Source organism: Bos javanicus, chromosome 1 (assembly GCF_032452875.1).
Source record: "Bos javanicus breed banteng chromosome 1, ARS-OSU_banteng_1.0, whole genome shotgun sequence".
NCBI classification, from domain to species: Eukaryota; Metazoa; Chordata; class Mammalia; order Artiodactyla; family Bovidae; genus Bos; species Bos javanicus.
In genome coordinates this window covers 38,667,061-38,689,658 of record NC_083868.1, presented here as the reverse complement: position 1 = coordinate 38,689,658, position 22,598 = coordinate 38,667,061, and the positions used below count along the sequence as shown (strand labels likewise).

General features: G+C 36.9%; 2 protein-coding genes and 1 long non-coding RNA gene across 6 annotated transcripts in view; 1 reads left to right on the top strand and 2 right to left on the bottom strand.

Moving 5' to 3' along the window:
* The window catches only part of NSUN3 (NOP2/Sun RNA methyltransferase 3), a 61,049-nt gene extending 48,343 nt beyond the window's left edge, over window positions 1–12,706 (bottom strand). The window contains exons 1-3 of the mRNA XM_061435108.1: window positions 12,520–12,706; window positions 11,618–11,727; window positions 2,661–3,004 (exon numbers count right to left, since the gene is read on the bottom strand). Coding sequence (XP_061291092.1) covers window positions 2,661–3,004; window positions 11,618–11,727; window positions 12,520–12,534 — 469 coding nt within the window. The 5' untranslated portion in view covers window positions 12,535–12,706. The remainder of the gene's footprint in view (window positions 1–2,660; window positions 3,005–11,617; window positions 11,728–12,519) is intronic.
* Window positions 12,707–12,729: 23 nt separating this feature from the next.
* LOC133258570 (uncharacterized) lies at window positions 12,730–20,479 on the top strand. Its single transcript, XR_009740091.1, has 2 exons — window positions 12,730–17,494; window positions 17,661–20,479. It is a non-coding gene; the product is annotated as an uncharacterized LOC133258570 (long non-coding RNA).
* ARL13B (ADP ribosylation factor like GTPase 13B) overlaps window positions 18,655–22,598 on the bottom strand; it is a 75,300-nt gene continuing 71,356 nt past the window's right edge. For all 4 annotated transcript variants that reach the window (XM_061434985.1, XM_061434769.1, XM_061434829.1 and 1 more), the window contains one exon: window positions 18,655–20,699. In XM_061434985.1, coding sequence (XP_061290969.1) covers window positions 20,623–20,699 — 77 coding nt within the window. In that variant the 3' untranslated portion in view covers window positions 18,655–20,622. The remainder of the gene's footprint in view (window positions 20,700–22,598) is intronic.

Sequence of the window (22,598 nt, the reverse complement as noted above, 5' to 3'; positions counted from 1 at the left end):
TGTAAGAACAAGAAGATTCTTCTATACTTCAAACTTCTAGAATATATCCATTTGCCTTTGGATTCTTAATCTGAATTTCTTTACCATAAATATGTTAAATATTTATAGCCTACTAATGAGGATAATCTAGGATAAAAATGCCCTCTTTTCAAAATGCTACCCAAATTTGGCATTTCTCTTCCATTTTTCACAATACTAAAAATTCTATATTCAAGACTGACGTAACAAACAAAATAAGCATGCTATCAAAGAATAGAGGGTAAAAGTAGTAGCAAATACTCCTTATAACACGATTCCATAAAATTTCATTTTCAGCTCAAATTATAAAAATAACAGAATAAACTTACAAAATAATCTCTTATGTTGTGATTTCTTACCAAAAAAAAAAAAAAAACACACAGCAAGTTTCAATAAGTTTTAACCACAATTTGAAAACACACAATATTTTTACACCTAAAATATACATTTAACTGGTATACTTATACCAACGCCTAGTATAGGATTCAGAGTTCTCATAAAAATGTTTATAAACTATTTCAATAGGAATGCTGTCAAAGGAAGATATATATTAGCAGTTCTCAAACTAGGATACATACATACATACATACATGTCCTGGGGATACATAACAACTTTTAAGGGATAAGCATCTTAATAGCCTAACCTGAACCCCTGGCAACTGTCACCTAAATCACTGCAACTGGCTTCTTCTGACTGCCCTGCTCACCTCCAGGTATGAGCTCTACTACTTCACTCCCTACACCAAAGCCATATCTGATGTGAAATGTAAATCTGATCGTGTCATTCTCCTTTTTAAAGTCTGCAGTGGTTCCTCATTACTGTTAAGATTTCAAATGCCTTAGTATGATATTCTGGAGAAGGCAATGGCAACCCCCTCCAGTATTCTTCCTGGAAAATCCCATGGATGGAGGAGCCTGGTAGGCTGCAGGCCATGGAGTTGCTAAGAGTCGGACACAACTGAGCGACTTCGTTTTCACTTTTCACTTTCATGCATTGGAGAAGGAAATGGCAACCCGCTCCAGTGTTCTTGCCTGGAGAATCCCAGGGATGGTGGAGCCTGGTGGGCTGCCGTCTATGGGGTCGCACAGAGTCGGACATGACTGAAGCAACTTAGCAGCAGTAGCAGCAGCAGGCTTAGATAGTTTCAAAGGAATCAATTTTCAGATCTTAAAAAAGGAGAACACCTCTGGTCAAGGCTTCTTAAAAAAGGAGAACACCTCTGGTCAAGGCTTCTCCTAGCTCTTCACCAACTTTATAAATAAGGAGCACACTCCCCACCCATCCAGAATCTTATTACAGCAAGTTGGGCCAGGGCACAGAAACCCCCCAGAGCACTCCAAACAAACGCAGTTCAGCACACTAGTGCTTTGGCTGAGAAAGTGAATAAGTCTTCTAATTAGGCAACACAGTCTTTTAAAATTGGTTTCCAATCGTTTGCCTTCTTCAAAATCAAAAACAGACCTAGTGTTTACATAGGTTTACATAGTTCTTACATTGGTTTACATACAGTGTTTATATACTAGATGATTAAAATAATGCTTAGTGAACGAGATCTATGTGATTAGGGTTATAATTCAGGAGTTTAAAGAACTAGTGAGATTACTATAACACAATTCTCACCATTTCATCTTTTCATCTCTGTGAACAGCATTTGCACTTATAAAAACAAAACTATCAAACAAAAACCAGATAGAATTGAGGCTGAAACCCGTCTCATCTAGCCATAATTTTCACCCAGGGAAATCTGAAGTAATAGTTTAAAAGTCACATTGTCCCATTAAGAAAAGAATTTGAAATGAATGCATTACTTTTAACAAATATATATAAAAATGTGTATTACATATATTTCATCCTTTTTGTACTACTAATAGCAATGATAAGTCATTTCAAAAGAACTTTTAAAATCTTTAGAGTTGCACCATCCAATACTATACCCACTTGCTACGTGAAGCTGTGAGCACTTGAAATGTGACTAATCCAAATTAAAATGTACCCTATGTGTAAAATGCACACCATTTCAAAGACTGTAAGAAAGAGAATGTAAATATCTCATTGATAATTTCTATTCTGATTACATGTTCAAATAATATTTTGAATGTGTTAGGTTACAATGTATTATCAAAATTAATTTTACTTGCTTCTTATATTAATAAGATTGTTCAAAAACATTAAATTATATATATACTTCATGTTATATTCCTATTGGACAGAACTCTCTTAGAACCTTATGGTCCAATAATACAAAAAATGAGTTTAAATGTGTATGTTTTTGTTGCATAAACGTATGACCAGGACATCAATACAAGACTCTGAAGTGTAAAAGCAACAATAAAACTTTAAAAATCTTTGCTATTAGCTCATCAGGTTTCATATTATCTGATAGATTTGTGTTCACAAAATGCTGTAGTTTTGTTGTAGTTTCCCAATTACCTGTAAGGACAAAGTAGCTGGGGGAAAAAAAGTTATTTACATTGTTTCCTCAGTAAAACTTCCACTCTTCTCCACACTGTCTTGGTGTCTTGGTTTTTAGGCTTTCAAAGTCTGAAAAGTCAATCTTACATTTCTCCCCACATATTCTAAAAGTATTCTGTAACATGTGGATATTTAAAAGCTGTCAGTTATGGAGAGAAAAGTACATTACCTGGATAAGCACACTGCAGCAGAGCTAGAGATTTGCCTCCAGGGGCAGCACACAGATCCAGAACCTTCTCCCCATCCCTCAATTCCAGAGCCAGTACTGGGAGAAGGGAGGCAGCATTCAGGAGATAGTATTTTTTTAGGTTTCCAGTTTGGTGTCTTTCTGAAGGCATTCTGTGAGGAGTTCTGCTAAGGTAACATTTCATTGATTTAGGATAGTAGGGTAAAGATCCTTGAAAGAGTGAGTGATAGCCCTTCAAATGTAAATCCTTTTCCAGTTCAAAAGGGTAATTGAATCTGTTAAGAAGAACAGCATATTGCCAACAAGATGGAGATGTTAGTATGTCCCTAGGGAGAAAAAGAAAAACAAAGGGGTATTAAGATAATAGATGGTAATACAGTTTTATAGTAAGTCAGGGAACTAGGTCCTAGTCTTACGCTTTATTTACCTATGGTTTTCAGAACCAGGAGAATTACTTTTTCCTTTGCCTCAGGCACCCAAATGGTTCAACACAGCACTGTTTTTATCCTATTCTTAAAACTTTGATATTTTGTTCATCGTGGGATTTTTCTTTGGTATCAGTTTTGGTCATTAAAACAGTATTTATCTTGGTTCCTGAGTTTTAGGGGCCCCTTAAAATCTGCACCAAAGAGGAATGCCTCACTTGCCTCTCAATCTTGTCCCTCCCTGCACATTATCTTGCGAAAAAAACATGACGTGTCTTTCAGTTCAGTTCAGTTCAGTCGCTCAGTCATGTCCGACGCTGCAACCCCATGAATCGCAGCATGCCAGGCCTCCCTGTCCATCACCAACTCCTGGAGTCTACTCAACCTCATGTCCATCGAGTCGGTGATGCCATCCAGCCATCTCATCCTCTGTCATCCCCTTCTCCTCCTGCCCCCAATCCCTCCCAGCATCAGAATCTTTTCCAATGAATCAACTCTTCACATGAGGTGGCCAAAGTACTGGAGCTTCAGCTTTAGCATCAGTCCTTCCAATGAACACCCAGGACTGATCTCCTTTAGGATGGACTGGTTGGACCTCCTTGCAGTCCAAGGGACTCTCAAGTCTTCTCCAACACCGCAGTTCAAAAGCATCAATTCTTCAGCACTCGGCTTTCTTAGCTTTCTTCACAGTCCAACTCTCACATCCATACATGACCACTGGAAAAACCATAGCCTTGACCAGAAAGACCTTTGTTGGCAAAGTAATGTCTCTGCCTTTGAATATGCTATCTACGTTGGTCATAACTTTCCCTACAAGGAGTAAGTGTCTTTTAATTTCATGGCTGCAATCACCATCTGCAGTGATTTTGGAGCCCAAAAAAATAAAGTCTGTTTCCCCATCTATTTCCCATGAAGTGATGGGACCAGATGCCATGATCTTAGTTTTCTGAATGTTGAGCTTTAAGCCAACTTTTTCACTCTCCTCTTTTACTTTCATCAAGAAGCTTTTTAGTTCCTCTTCAGTTTCTGCCATAAGGGTGGTGTCATTGGCATACCTCTCTTTAGCATACTTCAAAATCCATCAAAATAAGATTTTAGTCTATCACTCTTTGCATAAAGAAGTGTTTTTCTTAAGAAAAAATTTAAAACTCAAGTCTTAATTTTAAAGGGAAAAGTACTATCATTAAAGGCTGTTCAAAAGAGTAAGTATTCAAGTTTTCCTCTGATGAAGATAAAAGTATGGAAAGCTAACTACAGTGAACACTACAGTAAAAGAGTTAATGAGGCGATCAGTGGCTCAGAGGATACAAAACCAAGGATGGTTTAAAAATCACTTATGGACCGATGGTGCAGGTTTTCCATGCCCCGACCTCCTCAGGAGATGTACCATCCTAATTTTTTATTCGGTCCAACAGTTAGATCTCTTGACAATCACAAGCTCACATCAACTGACAAATGATACAGCAGGAAATATTTATTTACGAGCTGACCTTTCTAGCTGAGTTATTTGGGAGCCTCATTAACCATGGTCAATTAAATAAATTCCAGCTGCTACTCACCCTGGTGTTGCCTATGTGAGGAATGGCTGGATTGAAATGTAACACCTGCGACTCTTAGAGGGCCATGTGAATTTCAATTGAGGCTAATATGTGAAATTGCTTTCTCTTATCACTTCCTCTTACTATGACAGTGCATCACAGAAGCCCAGCATTTCAGCTTTACCGGAGGATGACAATCTCTTTCTTTAAAAACATGCTTCATAAACTTTAACGTGCATCAAGTGGCTGTAAGAGATTGCTGGGCCCCACCTGGGGTTTTCTGTTGTAGTTCTAGTAAGTCCTTAGGTGATGCTAATGATGCTGATCCACAGACCACACTTTGGGAACCACTGAATTAAAATGGACCCTAAAAGGAAATCTATTGTTGTAACCTTATGTCAGTTCATCCTAATTATACTCTCCAAACTGGCTGAATATTGATCCAGAGTTTTGAGTCATGTAATAACAGGGAAATAATGCTCAGAAGCATTATTTAATAATACAGACTGGAGAGGCTTGGTTTACATCATGTGTCCATCCCTTAGCCAACAAATGGCTTTACACACATCCAATTGGTTAACATCTTGGCAGGGCACTTTTAATTGGCTTTACACACTTACAACTGGCTTTAAATACTTCCAATTGGTTAACATCTGGCAGGGAAAGATCTAATTTTTTCTTCATAATTTCCAAAGCTCTTTTAGAAAGTTTATTATTTCAGATTAACATGAAAAGCAGTTGGTTAAAAAAATTTCATAAAATATTTGTAAAGATATATTTAGCAGATTTCCTTTAGGATGGACTGGTTAGATCTCTGGCAGCAAGGCGATCAAACCAGTCCATCCTAAAGGAAATCAGTCCTGAATATTCATTGGAAGGACTGATGCTGAAGCTGAAACTCCAATACTTTGGACACCTGATGCAAAGAACTGACTCATTTGAAAAGACCCTGATGCTGGGAAAGATTCAAGGCAGGAGGAGAAGGGGATGACACACAGGATGAGATGGTTGATGGCATCACCAACTCGATGACCATGAGTTTGAATAAACTCCGGGAGTTGGTGATGGACAGGGAGGCTTGGCATGCGGCAGTCAGTCCATGGGGTCACAAAGAGTTGGACACGACTGAGGGACTGAACTGAACTGATTTAGACAGATATAAGCTTTGACTAGGATTATATTAAATGTACTAAATTTGGGGAGAATTAACATCTTTATTGTATTCACTCTTTCTAACTTTCATCACAATATGTTTCTCCATTTATTCACATTTTCTTTCAGATCCCTTAGCAAAGGTTATTAATCTTGCATATTTTATTTAACCTTATTGTATGCAAGGACTTCAGTTCAGGAACACTATAGATTCTTGTACACTATCCAATATACTAAATCTTGAAGGACGAGGAATTAGCCACAGGATGAAAAGAGAACACAAGTTCCAAGGCAAACACCACAGCGTATGTACAGGTACCAAGGTATGATGGAGAACAGTTCATCTGGGGAATTAAAAGTAGTCCAGTATAGCAGAAGATTACATGGGACAAGTCTAAGATTATCAAGTTTTAAAATTTTATCTTATAAATTTTAAATTCCTATAGATGAGAAATCATTGAAAGACTCTAAGAGGGGACAGCCTCATTAGATTTAAAAACATATACTTACAGCAGGATGTGGCAGGAATCTTCAGAAATTAATCCTATCTCATTCTCTAACAACCAGATAAAATAAGCCCTTGTTCAGAAAAAACCAATTTTCTGATCCCTCCTAATCTGTACCCAGCCAACTGAACTACCTGAATTTCCTGGAGCAAGTTTTCTTTAGCCTTTAACAATCTTAGCATTAACTGGCCCCTCTGCACTAAAATGACCTTTCCTCTCTCACCAACCTGCAGCCTGGCTAACTCTCCTATTTGCTATTAGGCCTTCTCTCTCCAGAGAAGCCTTTCTACCTACCATCCAATCCACTAGCTCCACCTCACCCTGACAATATTAATAATAATAAAGATCACTGACCAGATGCTTACTATGTGCTTTTTTGTGAGGGGCAACTATTATGCTTATTTTAGAGGGCAGGCTAACCGAGGTTTTCAGAGATTTGGCAACTTCCAAGGTCACATCACTACTGAAGCAGAAGTCTTTGATTCAAAAAGCCACTGGCTTTAAAGTCCAGTAGGAGTGTGAGACCGTAGTACAGTAGCACAAGTGCTACCGGACAGGAAGAGGAAGAGAAGTTCTTCTCCAAACCTCGCCTAATGCCAGAGGCCCTGCTTTTCGGAAGCAGCCTATTGTCTCTTAACAATGGAACAGCCTGACTTAAGTGGCCCTTGAGGAGCAGCTACAATAGGATCAATTCAATGATGGGTCTGCTAAGGTTGCTCAGGGTGGCACTTAGCAGCCCTGAGAAAGCAAACCTGTGTATTAATGTAAATCTCAGCTCTCCCTGGCACTCCAGTGCCTGCACTGGTGGGATGATGCCCCGGAGCCTACTAATTTTGAAAGCTCTGACAGATGGGCAAGTAGCCCAGCAGACAGTGGAGGGAGCATATACTAGAAGACTTAAGAAAACACTGGCCAGATGCTGTATTTCGGGCCTCCTCTCAAGATTCTGAAGCTGCTTCACTTACTGGTCTCCAAGCCAGAAGTTCAAGTACACCAGCAATCAGCAGAACTGGGACCTAGAAGATCAGTGACCTGCAAATGTTTTGCTAGCATATTCACTGACATCATTTTGGAAAAAAAACTCTGTACCCTCTGCAACATTTTAAGTTGATATCAAAATCTTCACCGTATGTTTAAGAATATAACTTCCAGTATACTGTAAAAATTGACATTTTAAAATATAAATTACACTACTTTTTAAAATCTATCCTGTGGAAACTAAATACCAGAGTGATTTTAAAACCCATCACTGTCCATTTAAAAATTCATGGACTGACTCTTCTTGAACAGGTGGAAATTGTACACTGTTCCTTTCCCTTTTCTTTATATTTCCCCATATAACTTTTATAACTTTAAGTCCTAATATAATTTTGTGCTTTTAATCTTTATCACCCTATATTTCTCTCTCACACATACACACTCACAGACACATGTGCATGCATATACTAAATTTGTTTTCATTGTAGCCTTAAAGTTCTAAGTGTTAAAATAGCTTCCAGAGTAGTTATCAATAAAATTATTAGTACAAAATTGACCAAAATAACTTATACATTTGATAATTATCTATACATAAAAATGGGGTTCCCTGTGTCAACTGGTAAAGAATATGCCTGCAATGAAGGAAACCTGGATTTAGTTCCTGGGTTGGGAAGATTCCCTAGAGAAGGGAAAGGCTACCCACTCCAGTATTTTGGCCTGGAGAATTCCATAGACTATGTAGCCCATGGGGTTGCAAAGAGTTGGCCACAACTGAGCAACTTTCACTTTCCTTCTAAACATAAAAAGAAAAAATTCATAGGAAATGGCTTCCTTAATGAAATTAGATGCATCCAGGAATGAATATTACCTAGTGCTATAATGATCAGGGTTCAACATCAATTTCTGTGGTGGCTCAGTGGTAAAGAATCTGCCTGCAATACAGGAGATGTGGGTTCAATCCCTGGTTCAGGAGGATCCCCTTGAAAAGGAAATGGCAATCCACTCCAATACTCTGGACTGGAAAAATCCCACGGACAGAGAAGCCTGGTGGCTGCAGTTCAGGGATCTCAAAAGAGTCGGGACACAACTGAGTGACTAAATAACAACAACAAATAATGACCAGGGTTCAACATCAATTCCGATTTTATGTTTTTAGAAGGGGTAAGAAAAACCTTCACTTAAATAAGTAGATGAGAATTAAAATACATTTTGTTAAAGCAATGTCACCCTTTTGTTAAAATACTTTCTGTTATGGTCTCCAATCACTAAATTATATATCTTCAGAAATATTTTAAATGATTTGTTAGCTAACAGCTCAATTGCAAGTCCTTTACTTTTGTTGAAAGCAAAACTTGAAGACCATCTGACCTGTCAAAGAATCTGGTAGTAGTCATTTACACTAGCAGTCCCATAGTTTCTTGTAGAGAGATTTTTGACACCCTGGAGGGAATGCAATGTGGAAGAGTCAGGAGAGTGAAAGTGAGACCTTTTTTGTAAAGCGGGACAAAGACAACTGTAGAAGGGCAGGTTGGGAAAGAGGAATAAGCACCCCCTTAATCAAGGGAAGCAGAGTAATCTTCTGAGAGAGCATATATGAAAGCTGAGCATCTGGAAGTCAATTATGATAACTTGCCTGTCTGTGCTCACATATCCCTTGAAAATTGCATATTATTTGGACAAAGTCTGTTACATAACATGATTTTCAACTTTTCTGATTTCTTTACTATTCTATTCTCGATTCTATCTAATGATGAGGATAAAAAATTATCTTATCTAGACATTGCTAAGTACCATTGCTTAGTTCTGTGTAACTGCACAGATTATAGAACCCACAAAAAGAGTTTATGGTTAAAATAAAGAAATCTCTTTTGTTTTATTGCTATTATTGCCCACTAGAGAGCGCTCATACAATCATTTTAAAAGTCTGGTTTAGAAATCCAGAAATAATCAGTTCACAGAAGTGCGTCAAGATACGTTCTTGAGCCATTTTCCTTTCAGTCGTCAGAGATTTTAATAACAAGCTGATTGTCTCCTACTCTTTCCTGACATTGTTTCCTGCTTTCCTCTCATGGAAGGGCTGCAGCACAGGAGATGACCGCACACTGCTGCTGCTGCTGCTGCTGCTGCTAAGGCGCTTCAGTCGTGTCCGACTCTGTGCGACCCCATAGACGGCAGCCCACCAGGCTCTGCCATCCCTGGGATTCTCCAGGCAAGAAAACTGGAGTGGGTTGCCATTTCCTTCTCCAATGCATGAAAGTGAAAAGTGAAAGTGAAGTCACTCAGTCGTGTCTGACTCTTCCCGACCCCATGGACTGTAGCCTACCAGGCTCCTCCGTCCATGGGATTATCCAGGCAAGAGTACTGGAGTGGGGTGCCATTGCCTTCTCTGGACAGCATACTGACATGACATGTCATGACATGAATGGGCTCACCTGAAGAGCACGTAGGTAACAAGGCAAAAATTGAATCAGGGTAAATTCAACTTCAAAGGGCTGTTCAAAGGATGACGGCAAGAAAGATCTTTGCAGAGCAATAAAATTAAACACTAAATCTTCCCCACTACTATAACTAAAAATACTGAGCAAATTATTAGCTTTCTAGATAGCACAAGAACCCACTCTCCTTCCCCTGGAAGTACATAGACTCTGCAAGCACAATATTATGTCTTGGAAATAAATAGCTAAAAAACAAAAACACTTGTTCTTATTTCTCCATGCCATGCTCCATGCTCAGGCTACTTTCTAAGCAGAGAAAGCCTTTATTTTGCTTACGGCAAATTTAGCACATGTTTATGCAAAACTTAAATTACCATGAAAACCCAACAAAAAGGTAGATGAAGCAGAAGGCATGGCTAATCAAATGGATTTGAGGTTCACTGCTCATTTTGGTTAGGGTCAAATAATAATTTATAAATCTGTCTGTGCACATTAAATATAAAAATTACTCATTACAGGGTCTGAGTAGCCAGATTACTGTTAAGTCTGAAGACAATACACCTCTTGAAATTTTTTTTATATCATCCATTTATGCCTAATTACATCCGAGGTATGAGAGGCATATAGAATAGGAGTGAGAAGGAGTTTGTGAACCAGAGAGGCACACAAACCCTAGTTCTGTCACTTAGTAGCTGAGTGAACCTGGGCAAATTTTAATACTTAAACTGTGTGCAGTTCCCTTACGTGAAAAGTAGGAAACCTGAGAGCTTTCTTCCAAGCATCAAATAAAGGCACTATTGCCTGGCACATAATAAGCATACTGTAGATGTCTGGCTATCTGGTTATTCTTCTATCTGATTTAACTCTGCATACTGAAAACCTCATGAATTAATTAGACACTTCACTATTCATCCCTCTTTTCTTCTCTGTGACAGAGGACACTCATGTAAAAACTCTAGTTTTGAAATAAATCTCCAACTATAAACTACATTTTCAAGCTACAGTATTTACAAGTTTCTAAAACAGTTTGTCTAAAATTACTTCAGAACCATCTCATACTTTGTCAAATTACTAAGACCTGGCTTCTCCTTAGGTCTTTGCTGTCACCATCAGGCCTTGTTACATGGGACTAGGTACTCCTGCCTACTTCTATTGGGATACTTATGGAATTAGCAGCTTATATAGTTTTAATCATGCTCCTTCTCTCCTATGAATATCAGACTGTCAGAAAACTGGACACGGGGACTGTCTTACTGTGTTTCACAGGGTATGGTATAGTGCATCAGACACTCAATGTAAAGAACCCGTAAGAGTAACATACTGACCAAATGCAAAACTCACTGAACATACAAATCAAACTTCTCTCGTGTCTATGCATTAAATTATTTCTCATTTCTGTTTTCTATAAAACATTTAAATAATTTGTGTGTGTGCGTGCATAGGCATGTATGTTCAAAACACATAAAGCTAAAGACAAACAGAAGAAACATGATCACCAGACAGTGACTTTAGCCAAGATAAAGCAGTGATGGCTTTAAAGATTTGTCGCGCTATCTCCTGAATTTTCAGAAACTAGTCAAATATCCTCAGAAGTTTAAAAACTTTTCTGTTACAGTATAATTAATTTTGTCAAGACTGGTGGGCAGTTCTGTTTCAAAGATTAAAGCAATTAATCAGGGCAAGGTATAACAGTTTTTGCTTATAACAAAATTATGACTACAAAGTTTTCTTTCTCCCCTTTCCATCTTCCTATGATTCAAGCTATTTCCTCCTCCTCCTTCTCTTCTGAAGCTACAGCAAGAAATGGTAGCCAGGTTTAAACTCTTTTATCTTCACAGTACCCCTATCCCAGAAGGGTTTGTTTCTTGTTCTTTCATAAAGCATCAAAAGATGAATTATACTAACCTTACTGTATTCCATGCATCTCCAAGTTCTTTGGAATACTGCTTTTCAAAATGATCCAATACAACTTTGCAAATCTGTTTTGCAAGCTTCCTTTCTGGTTTTGCTTTCAGCTATGATGATAAGAAAAGTTTGCTGACACACTCTATTACAAATTTATTGAATTTCAACATTACTAGCACAGTCTTTTTTCTTAAGATAACACCTTTTTCCCCCCAGATACTTACCAGTTCTTAAGATAGGAGCTATACCTCACACGTAATAAACTATATTATCATACTCTATCTACTTATGAAAAACGTTTCTCCAAATGATTATTGCTCAAATGTAAGGCAAAAGGTGAAGTGGAATTGTGGTGCTAACATAGGAATGTGTGTCAAAGGAACAAAATTAATCTAAATAAGCCACTCTAGATGTTAACATCAGGGGAACTCAGGAAAAAGCATGTATCATCTTATAATATTTTTGTAAATGTAAAATTATTCCAAAATAAAGTGCATTTAGAAGAAAAGTGAGTTTCCTGTGGAAACTTCGCTGTTTTATTTACTAATCCAGAGTTTATCGAAGGTCAATTATGTAACAGAAATTCTTCTAATCTCCCACGATAACACGGGGACAAGGACAGTTTCAGCCTTCCAAGAGCCTGCATTCCCCTCAAAGTTGAAAGGATATTAAAGCCTGCAGGCTACAGTGCAGACTGGTTATCTGCGGCGGAGGTGAGTCGGGAGAAAACAGAAAACGCACAAGAGCGAGGGTCAAAACACTCAGCATTATTCTAGGGCTTTGGACTGAAGCTAAAGAAAGCCTGAGATCACCAAGTTCCCCGCATCCCAGCACCCTCCCTCGCAACGTCATCGGTCGGTAATGCTTCTGGCTCAGGCCCGCGGCTGGGTCCCAGCCCTCACCAAGGTCAACACCATCCCGTCAGGAGAGATCAAACAAGAAAATCAATTCCACCGGGTATCTAAAGCTTGCCGGAAACAAATGAACAGCCCATCTTACGATTTTCGCCGGAATTCTCTCGCATCCCTCACGTTTCCGGTTCAACTTCTCGCGAGATTCTGCTTTGCCCGAGTTACGGAATCTCGCCTTTTAAAGGATCCAGGTCCCGCGAGTCTTTACCTGGTGGCTCAGAAGGTAGGTAGACTCTGAGTGCAGTGCGGAATGTGTGATTCAATCCCTGGGTCGGGAGGATCCCCTGGAAAAGGGAATGGCAACCCACTCCAGTAATCTTGCTTGGTGAATTCTATGGACAGAGAAGCCTGGCAGGCTATAGTCCATGGGGTCACAAAGAGTTGGACAAGACTGAGCAACTAACACTGTCCCGCGAGAGGCAAGAGCAAGTGAAAGTGAAGTCACTCAGTCGTGTCTGACTCTTTGTGACCCCATGGACTGGAGCCTACCAGGCTCCTCCGTCCATGGAATTTCCAGGCAAGAGTACTGGAGTGGGTTGCCATTTCCTTCTCCAGGGAATCATCCTGACCCAAGGATCGAACCCCGGTCTCCCTCATTGCAGGCAGACACTTTACCATCTGAGCCACCTGACAAGAGGAGGCAGTGCCTACCTACTCCGGGGGCGTGGCCGGAGCCCCTGGGCGGAGCCTTGGGCAGAGGGTCTTCAGAAACCATGCCTCACTCTGAAAAATTTCTTTCTGCCCTGTATTTGAAGTTCAGAAAAAGAATGGAAGTGTTTGTCACTGTTGTTGTTCAACCACACAGTCGTGTCTGACTCTGCGACCCCACGGACTGCAGCTCGCCAGGCTTCCCTGTCCCATCACCAACTCCAGAAACTGAAAGTGAAGTCGCTCAGCCGTGTCCGACTCTTTGCTACCCCGTGAACTGTAGCCCACCAGGCTCCTCCGTCCATGGGATTTTCCAGGCAAGAATACTGGAGTGGGTTGCCATTTCCTTCTCCAGGGGATCTTCCCAACCCAGGGATTGAACCAGGTCTCCCGCATTGCGGGCAGATGGTTTAACCTTTGAGCCATCAGGAGTTTACTCAAACTCATGTCCGTTGAATCGGTGATGCCATCTAACCTAACCATCTCGTCCTCTGTTGTCCCCTTCTTCTGCTACCTTTAATCTTTCCCAGAATCAGGTGTCTTTTCTAATGAGTCAGCTTGTATGATCGTTGTTTTAAGATGTTCTCAGAGGCGAAGATAGTTACTGCTAATATATCAAATCTGAAGATTCCCATTAGCCCAGATATTCAGGACTCAAGATAAAAGGACAGATATGATGAAAAAAATTGTCACGTGTTTCCTAGAGATAGCTCAGTGGAATAATCTCTCTCGGGGAGAGATAAAGGATTAAATTGATTTAAATACACAGTTAAAACGTTTAGCATAGAGATTAAGAAACAGTTCACATCCAAATGTTAGCTGCTACTGTGTATTATATTCACTATCTTGATCTTAGTGATCATCAAGTTTTGATACCAAATGCTAACAAAATGACCTTACATTCTAACACCCTAAAAAATGAACCTCCTCACTCACTTTTACTAGGGAAACTGTTACTGGTTGTCTGGAAAGGTTCACACCCATTCTGAAAGGAATAGCAATTTATTTGCTCTTTTAGTGTTACTCTTCCATTGTTTCCTTGTAATTTCAATTAGCAGTTTATCAGAGAAAGTCAGTGCTAAGGTAGTGCCTAATATTTAATGAGCATCATCATTTTGAGACCCTTGATGCTCAAAATATCAGTGTAAGTATATACTCTAAGTGCAAATCTTAAGACCATATAAAAAGATAAATTTCATTACCTCTATTGTGATCTGATGCTTAATATATTTATTTAAACAAGTTATCCAATAACCTAAAAATGAATTTAGATTCGGTGTAAAAAAAGTACAGTATTAAGATGACTAAATGCATCATTTTGCTGAAAGTTTAAGTCATTAGTTTGCCTTTAAGCCTCTAAGAGATTTCATATAGTTTATTTTTTTCTGTACTTCTTACAGATGGTTGCATTTAATGAATCAATGTGGTAGTAATATAACTGCAATGTAGACATATAAAAAAACTTAAGGTAAAAATCATATATACTATTTTTCTTTAAGGGAAAGGGAATATGTTATGCTTGGAAAGAGGTCATATTAGTTATTATATTGTTTTGTAACTTCTTCTTTAGCATAATTGTTTTCTGATTTTAATTGAAGAAAAAAAAACTTTTAAGCCTGAGAGTGAAAATCATGGAATAATGCCACTAGAGATAATCACTATTAACATTTTGGTGTGTTTCTCTAATTTTATGCATTTTCAAGTTTGCTAAAACTATGTAAAATTGTATCCTGTTTTTACAAGCATTTTATTAAAAATTCTTCACATACAGTACATAATTTCTAGAAGTTCCATAGTATTTGAAAGTATGTAGGTTAACATACTTACTGTCTTATTGATAGACTTTTTTTTTCATGATCTTTGCATGTCTGATAATCTTGTATTTTTCAATTATGTCCTTAGTCTGGTAGATCTTCAAATCTTAGTACTATATTTCTGTTGTAAATTACCCACTCATATCCATTTATCTGGAGCTGTCTTAGTGCTATTTATGTTTACCTTTATATTAGAGCTATTAACCATATCACATTTTCAAGTACTTTTCCAATTTTTCTTAAAATCATGATTTTAAACATGAAAATATTTTAAATTTGTATGCAATTGTTTGTAACTGATACCACTGCTTGGAAATTTCTTCTCACAGAGGGGAGCTGCTTCAGTTTCTTTCTCCTTTTTCTTTAGTTTGACCTTTCTCATTTAACCTGCTAATCTATTAGAATCAATATCAGTATCATAAGAATATTAATGGATTTCCCTTACCTGACACCAAATAGCTACTGGAGAATAAACAAAGTTCTGCACTTAGTTTTAAGAACAGAAACTATTAGAAGCAGACTTGTTTTTGCAAACATAAGAAATTAAGCTGACACAAACACCAGAAATTGTACTTGGGTTTTTAAATTGTTATGATAAAGACTGAGGCAGCTTAAGAATATAAAGACTTACTGCTATACAGGAAAATAATTTCTACATACTTATGCAATTTTATTGTGAGGTCATTTAAGAAGTGTTTCAGAATAAACTATGAATTTTCATAATTATATAAAATATCTCTGAAAGTACTTCATGTTTAGGTTTATGCATCAAAAAGGTAAAGACGGGGTTTGTAAGTAAAACAATCTGATATCAAGAGAGTGTTAGCTTCTTAAATTGAATGGCAGAAAAACACAACAAAGAAATTTACCATCAAAGCAGAGAACAAAGTATAGTTACAGGTGAGGAAATCTTGGACATCACTTTAGTAGTCAGCTGAGGCTCTCACTTTTTTAATAACAGCCCTCCAAAGTGGTGTCTACAAACTACAGCTGACAATAATCCTCTGGAGCTGGGAAGTGAATGTAGTAACTGGTATTTAACTTTTTTCCTAATCTTTAAAAAAAAAGTTAGGAAGGCATATATACAAAATACAGGAGAATATGTATATTAATGAAGGGCTGAAACTTTTCCCCTGAAAATTCATTATGTTGAAGCCCTAACTCTCCCCTCCCTTGCCTTCTCCCATCCATTACCTCAGAATGTGACTATTTGGAAATCGGGCCTTTTCAGAAGTCATTAAGTTAAAGGGAGTCCTTTAGGATGGGTCCTAATCTAATTGATTGGGGTCCTTATAAAAGAGGAAATTTGGGTACACTGAGACACTAACAGCAAATGCACACAGAGAAAAGACCATGTGACGACAACAGGGAGGAGGAGGCCACCCGTAAGCCAACGAGAAAGGTTTCAGACACAGTTGCCAGCATCTTGATCTTGGACTTCCAGTCTTCAGAGCTATGAGAAAATAAATGTCTATTGTTTAAGTCACCCAGTCTGTGGTACTCTTTGTTTTGGCAGTCCTAGCAAACTAACACAGTAACTTTATATTTAATGTATACCAAGAGTGTTTACTGAAAAACGATGTATAAAATTTGGAGATCACAGTTTCATTTACCCAGGACATATTGTTTTCTCATCAACAGGCAAAAGGAATTCACAACTCCTGCTGTAACCTGACAAGTGATTTTCTTCGTATTTTCCCTTTAACATAAACTCCCATTCAATAAAAAAAATTCATTTCTGATTTACTGTTTAAAAAAAAAGACTTCTATTGTGTTTCCACAAAGACAACGGATTATTACTATTTTGATAATTTAAAGCATTTTTAACGTAAGCTTTGAAATATATGGATTTATTTTTTGGATACACTGGAATGTATTTCTTGATAAACTAGAGGGTATTAGCAGAATCTCAACTGCAAAGTATACTTCAATTAGAGAAAAATTTAAGTGGCAGAGCCAAGGATAACAAAATATATAACCTACAGCTTTATTTACATAGGCAGTGTCATTTTTTATAAGCTTTTGCCATCTGCAGGAGTAGTACTTCTTTAATGGGAGAAACTGAGTAATACAAAAAGCATAGCAAATAGAACCAAGTAGCAAATAAAATACTGCCATAGTAAAAGAATACTAAGTAAGAGATCAGCCTCAAACATAGTGGCATATTCTAATGCTGAATGAGTCTCAACTATTCACAGGAAGTTTTACAAATTCAGTTCAGTTGCTCTGTTTTGCGACCCCATAGACTACAGCATGCCAGGCTTCCCTGCTGCTGCTGCTGCATCACTTCAGTCATGTCCGACTCTGTGCGACCCCATAGATGGCAGCCCACCAGGCTCCCCCATCCCTGGGATTCTCCAGGCAAGAACACTGGAGTGGGTTGCCATTTCCTTCTCCAATGCATGAGAGTGAAAAGTCAAAGTGAAGTCGCTCAGTCATGTCCGACTCTTCGCGTCCCCATGGACTGCAGCCTACCAGGCTCCTCCATCCATGGGATTTTCCAGGTAAGAGTACTGGAGTGGGGTGCCATCGCCTTCTCCGGCCAGGTTTCCCTACCCATCACCAATTCCTGGAACTTGTCAAACTCATGTCCATTGAGCGAGTAATGCCATCCAACCATCTCATCCTGGGTTGTTGTTCCCTTCTCTTCCTGCCTTCAATCATTCCCAGCATCAGGGTCTTTTCTAATGAGTCAGCTCTTCGCATCAGGTGGCCAAAATATTGGAGCTTCAGCTTCATCATCAGTCCTTCCAATGAATATTCAGGTCTGATTTCCTTTAGGATGGACTGGCTGGATCTCCTTGCAGTCCACGGGACTCTCAAGAGTCTTTGCCAACACCTCAGTTCAAAAGCATAAATCCTTCGGCGCTCAGCTTTCTTGATAGTTCAACTTTCACATCCATACATGACTACTGGAAAAACTATAGCTTTGACTGGATGGACCTTTGTTGGCAAAGTAATGTCTCTACTTTTTAATGTGCTGTCTAGGTTTGTCATAGCTTTTCTCCCAAGGAGCATCTTTTAATTAAAAGCATCTTTTAATTTCATGGCTGTGTGCAATGTTTACAAATTAGGTGAATTCTATTCCATAATTTGGCACTTAAAAAGCATTTAATCTTAAACCTGCAGAAAACATGGCATTTAATTTTTACAAAATTATGAATTTGCTTCCTCCATTATAAAAGACAAGTTAAAAAAACCTAGTTTGAAAAACTGAGGAAAACACAAACAATAGCTAAAATAGTTTAGAATTTTTCAACATTTCTTTCTACTGTTGTTTCTAGAAATAGTATAAAAAACTATTTTATACTCATAGTGATGACATACAAAATTGTATATGTTACATATTTTACTCATAAAGGTATACAGAATTATCCTCCAAATAAGTGAAGCTGTATCTTTTGGATAATAGTTTTATCTCAAGAGACAGATCTTGAAATATGAGTCATCTAGAATCATAAGGCAATACGATCTTGTTTTTCAGTCTTTAAAATAATGTTTCACATATATAAAAATGTATGCAGAGGAAAAAGTTTTTAACGAAAAACAACAAAAATGTATTATTTTAATTTCTCAACTTAAAATATCAACAATCATATTTTAAAAAATCCTTTATTACCAAAAAGTAATCATTTAAGTTTCTCAAATGAAAAACATAACAATGTACTGATACAAGCTATTTTTATTGTGTGAAAATGTCATAATTCATAGTGATTAAGAATGAAAAGGCAGCATATAACAAAATAGGCATTTTACTTGTTAAAAGCCACGTGGATTTACAAAACTAAAAATATTTTTAGAATGTGTTAAGAATACAAATTAATTTTTGAGATATATAAAACATTCTATTTTACCATATATTTAATTTCAAAATCTTAAAAATGATTTTACTAAATGAACTCAGTAATTATTGTACACTAATCACTGGTAGGAGCGGTACAAAAATTTTAAAGATATATGTATTCCCAAACAAGATGAATAGTAAAAATGCAAAAGTATGAGTTCAGGTTTTAAAAAATGAACTAATATAAATTTTACAACAAGGAACCAAGAAGATATATAAGCCAGTTTTTTCTCTAATGCCAATACAAAATGTACATTCTGTCTTCTTGTGTTACTTTTCCTTACACTTCAGTCACCTATCAAATTTGTTATGAATTTTGTATCTGAAATAGAATGCTTTCTACTCAGTGCGCTAGGTAAGTTCCATGTACAAAACTCCAAAAAATTGTATATGATGCTCAAAATGAAAATTTTTAATTAATTAAATTGCCTTAGACATGCTTAACCGTGTTATTGTCAGATATCAGTATATATATATATATATCTGTTATCAGTACAAGTTGCCAAACTGACTTACCAATTTTAACAAGGTGATTTCTGTTTAGAGTATTTTCACCTTGATGTATATGGATGTTTTTAATTAAACATTTTAATCTATTATTCAAAATATGTATCTAAGAGTTTCTCTAAATGCCAGTTGGAAGACAGAATATATAGATGCCATTCTTCAGTGCAAGGGAAGTACTATTATTTTAAATTAATTATTTTGGAATTGTTTCTTTATAAATGTAATTTAAACTAACATTTTATTCTTATTTTGGTAGTACCCAAGCATTTCCCACTTATAAAATAAAGTTTTGGACTACAGTAGCTTTCTCAGTCTTTTTGCCTTTAATTTCAAGGCACAAAAGAGGTAGAATAACCACCTACAAGAGTTACTGAAACTTCTGACAGACAAGAAAGTGAGAAGGAGTACTTTGATTTCTGAAAAGATCTAACCTTTGAAAGAGGGGTTTACTGGGACTTTTAATAGTATCTCATAAAACATTTCTACTAACTTAAAAAACATTTAAGTCAAAAGGAATTGCAAGTGTCTTTCATTTATTGGGAATGTCATCAAAGAAAACAAACAGCAACAAACATTCAATTAATTAGTGCTTTCAAATAATATAATTTGGTAAAATGTGAGAATCTATTTTAAAAATATCTTAAGGTCAAATTAAGATGTATAACTAAAGAACAATACTATTATAAAACATACTTCAAACCATATAAATATATCTCCTTTGTATAGTTCATGTCTGTCAAGTAAATCTATTCCATTTTTCAGACACAGTTGAAACAAAGTATCTATAGAAAAGTGCACAGTCAATATCATAGTAATTAAAATCCTTAAACAAAATTTTAGAAAAATATAAAAAGTTAAAAATTGAGGTTATAAATTCCCAAGAATCCCCTTTCCATGCACATATATCTTACAAACATTTAAAATAAAGAAATAAAGACTATTAAATAGTAAAGGAAGTATACAGAGTCCATTGGCTCTTTTTGAACAGGTTTTCCTTCAGGAATACACCCATGAGTGAGGATGTATAAACCAGAGTCAACACTAACTCTTGCTAACTTGTTCCAAATGCTCATCCCATTTGCTGGTCTTTTTTTTTTTTTTTTTTAAACCATGAAAGCCATGGATAAGCAATTAATTATCAGAACAGTCAGGTCTTTGGCTCACTGATATTGCTATGGTTATCTTGCCCCAGTCATCGACATTCAAGGTTTTCCTCTATTGAGAAAGAAGGTCCTCCAGTTCATCTTGCTGATGTAAAGAGAGCACATCCATATGACTTGGTTATGAGATGACATCGTGAGCATCACTGTTAGGTCTCTGTCGCACAGCCACGGGAGGTAGTGGCTTTCCATAGAAATCTATGTAAACAAGGTATACCAACAATATGTAATTGTTATGGTAAATCAAGATTTCTGACACAATTCATTTATTTCCAACCAACACCTTTAAAAGAGTAAGAAACTCTGACCTTGTAAGTGAAGCATTGCATACAGCATATTGGGGGAAAAAGTCTGAATTGGAAAAAAGTTGAATAAATTCAAAAAACAATCACTAGGGTAAATTTTTAACTCAAGGTTATAAATTAATCTCTACTGATTTAATATAAAGCTGCACCTAATATATATATTATTATTATTTCCAAGTAAGTGTTCACATCAGAAACAAAACAAATAACAAACATCCAAAACTAATGGAACCTGTTGCCAAAGCCCTAATAAAATCAGTATTTGTACAATCCATGTTCTTATCCAATGTCTATTACTTCTAAGAATTTGGTAAGAAAAATTAATTATCTTAGTGTTCTGGTATTAGGAATATTTTACAATGATACTTCAGTATAGTTCATTGATATAGGGCATATCTGATACAAAAACAGTCTTAATTTTTACTTCATAATAAGTTCCCAGCCCTTAATTATCATAAATTGGTTTATAAACATTAGCATATGGAAACTTCAGTTTTTCTGGCCTATTATTCAAAAATTATTCTAGAAGCAAAGGTGTTCAAGGTCACTTGAAATAAATATATTAAAAATGTATTTAGGGGCCCATTTCCAGTTTCGCACATGCCAGAGTTCAGCTAAGCGGCTCCATGATACTGCTGCCTCAGCATCCATTTTGTCTGGCCAAGTGGCCTAAGGGGGTCTTAAATAGATACTAGCACCTCATGCGAGAACATGCCCTAGAAAAGAGCTTGCAAAATTAGATTAGTTGTAAATGTATATTGCAAACTCTAAGGCTGCCACTAACAAAAGTCTATGACAAAGGAGGAAAGAATATACAGTGGAGAAAAGACAGCTTCTTCAATAAATGGTACTGGGAAAACTGGAGAGTCACATGCAAAATAATCAGACTGGATTACTTTCTCACACCATATATGAAAATAAACTTTAAATGACTAAACATAAAATCCAAAACCACAAAACTCCTATAAGAAAACATAGACAGTACACACTTGGACATTGGTCTTCATATTTGTTAGGTATGTCTCCTCAATCAAGAGAAACAAAGGAAAAATAAAAAATGGGGCTATATCAAACTAAAATGCTTCCACACAGCAAGAAAACTATCAACAAAAGAGCCTACTGAATGGGAGGAGATACTTGCAAATAATACATCCAATAAGGAGTTAATATCCAAACCACACAAAGAACTCATACAATGCAATATCCAAAAACAAAAAAAAAAATTTTTTAAGTGGGCTAGAAGATCTGAAAATACTTTATTGCAAAGAAAACAGATAGATGGCCAATAGACACATGAAAAGATGTTCAACATTACTAAGCATCAAGGAAATGCAAATCAAAACCACAATGAGATATCACCTCACACCTGTTAGAATACCTATCATCAAAAACAACACAAATAACAAAAGAAAAGGAAACCTCATGCACTGTTGGTAGGAATGCAAACAGCACAGCAGCCACTATGCAAAACTGTATGGCAATTCCTCCAAAAATTAAAAATAGAACTACTATACAATCCAGCAATTCCACTTCTGGGTATTTTTCCAAAGAAAACAAAAATACTAATTCAAAAAGATATATGCACTCCTATATTCATTACAGCATTATTCACAGTAGCCAAGACACGGAAGCAAACTAAGTGCCCTTCAACGGATGAATGGATAAAGATGTGATACACACACACACACAATAATAAGCCAATAAAAAAAAGGAAATCTTATATTTTTGACAACATGAATGGACTTAGAGAGTATTACGCTAAGTGAAATAAGTCAAAGAAAGACAAATAGTG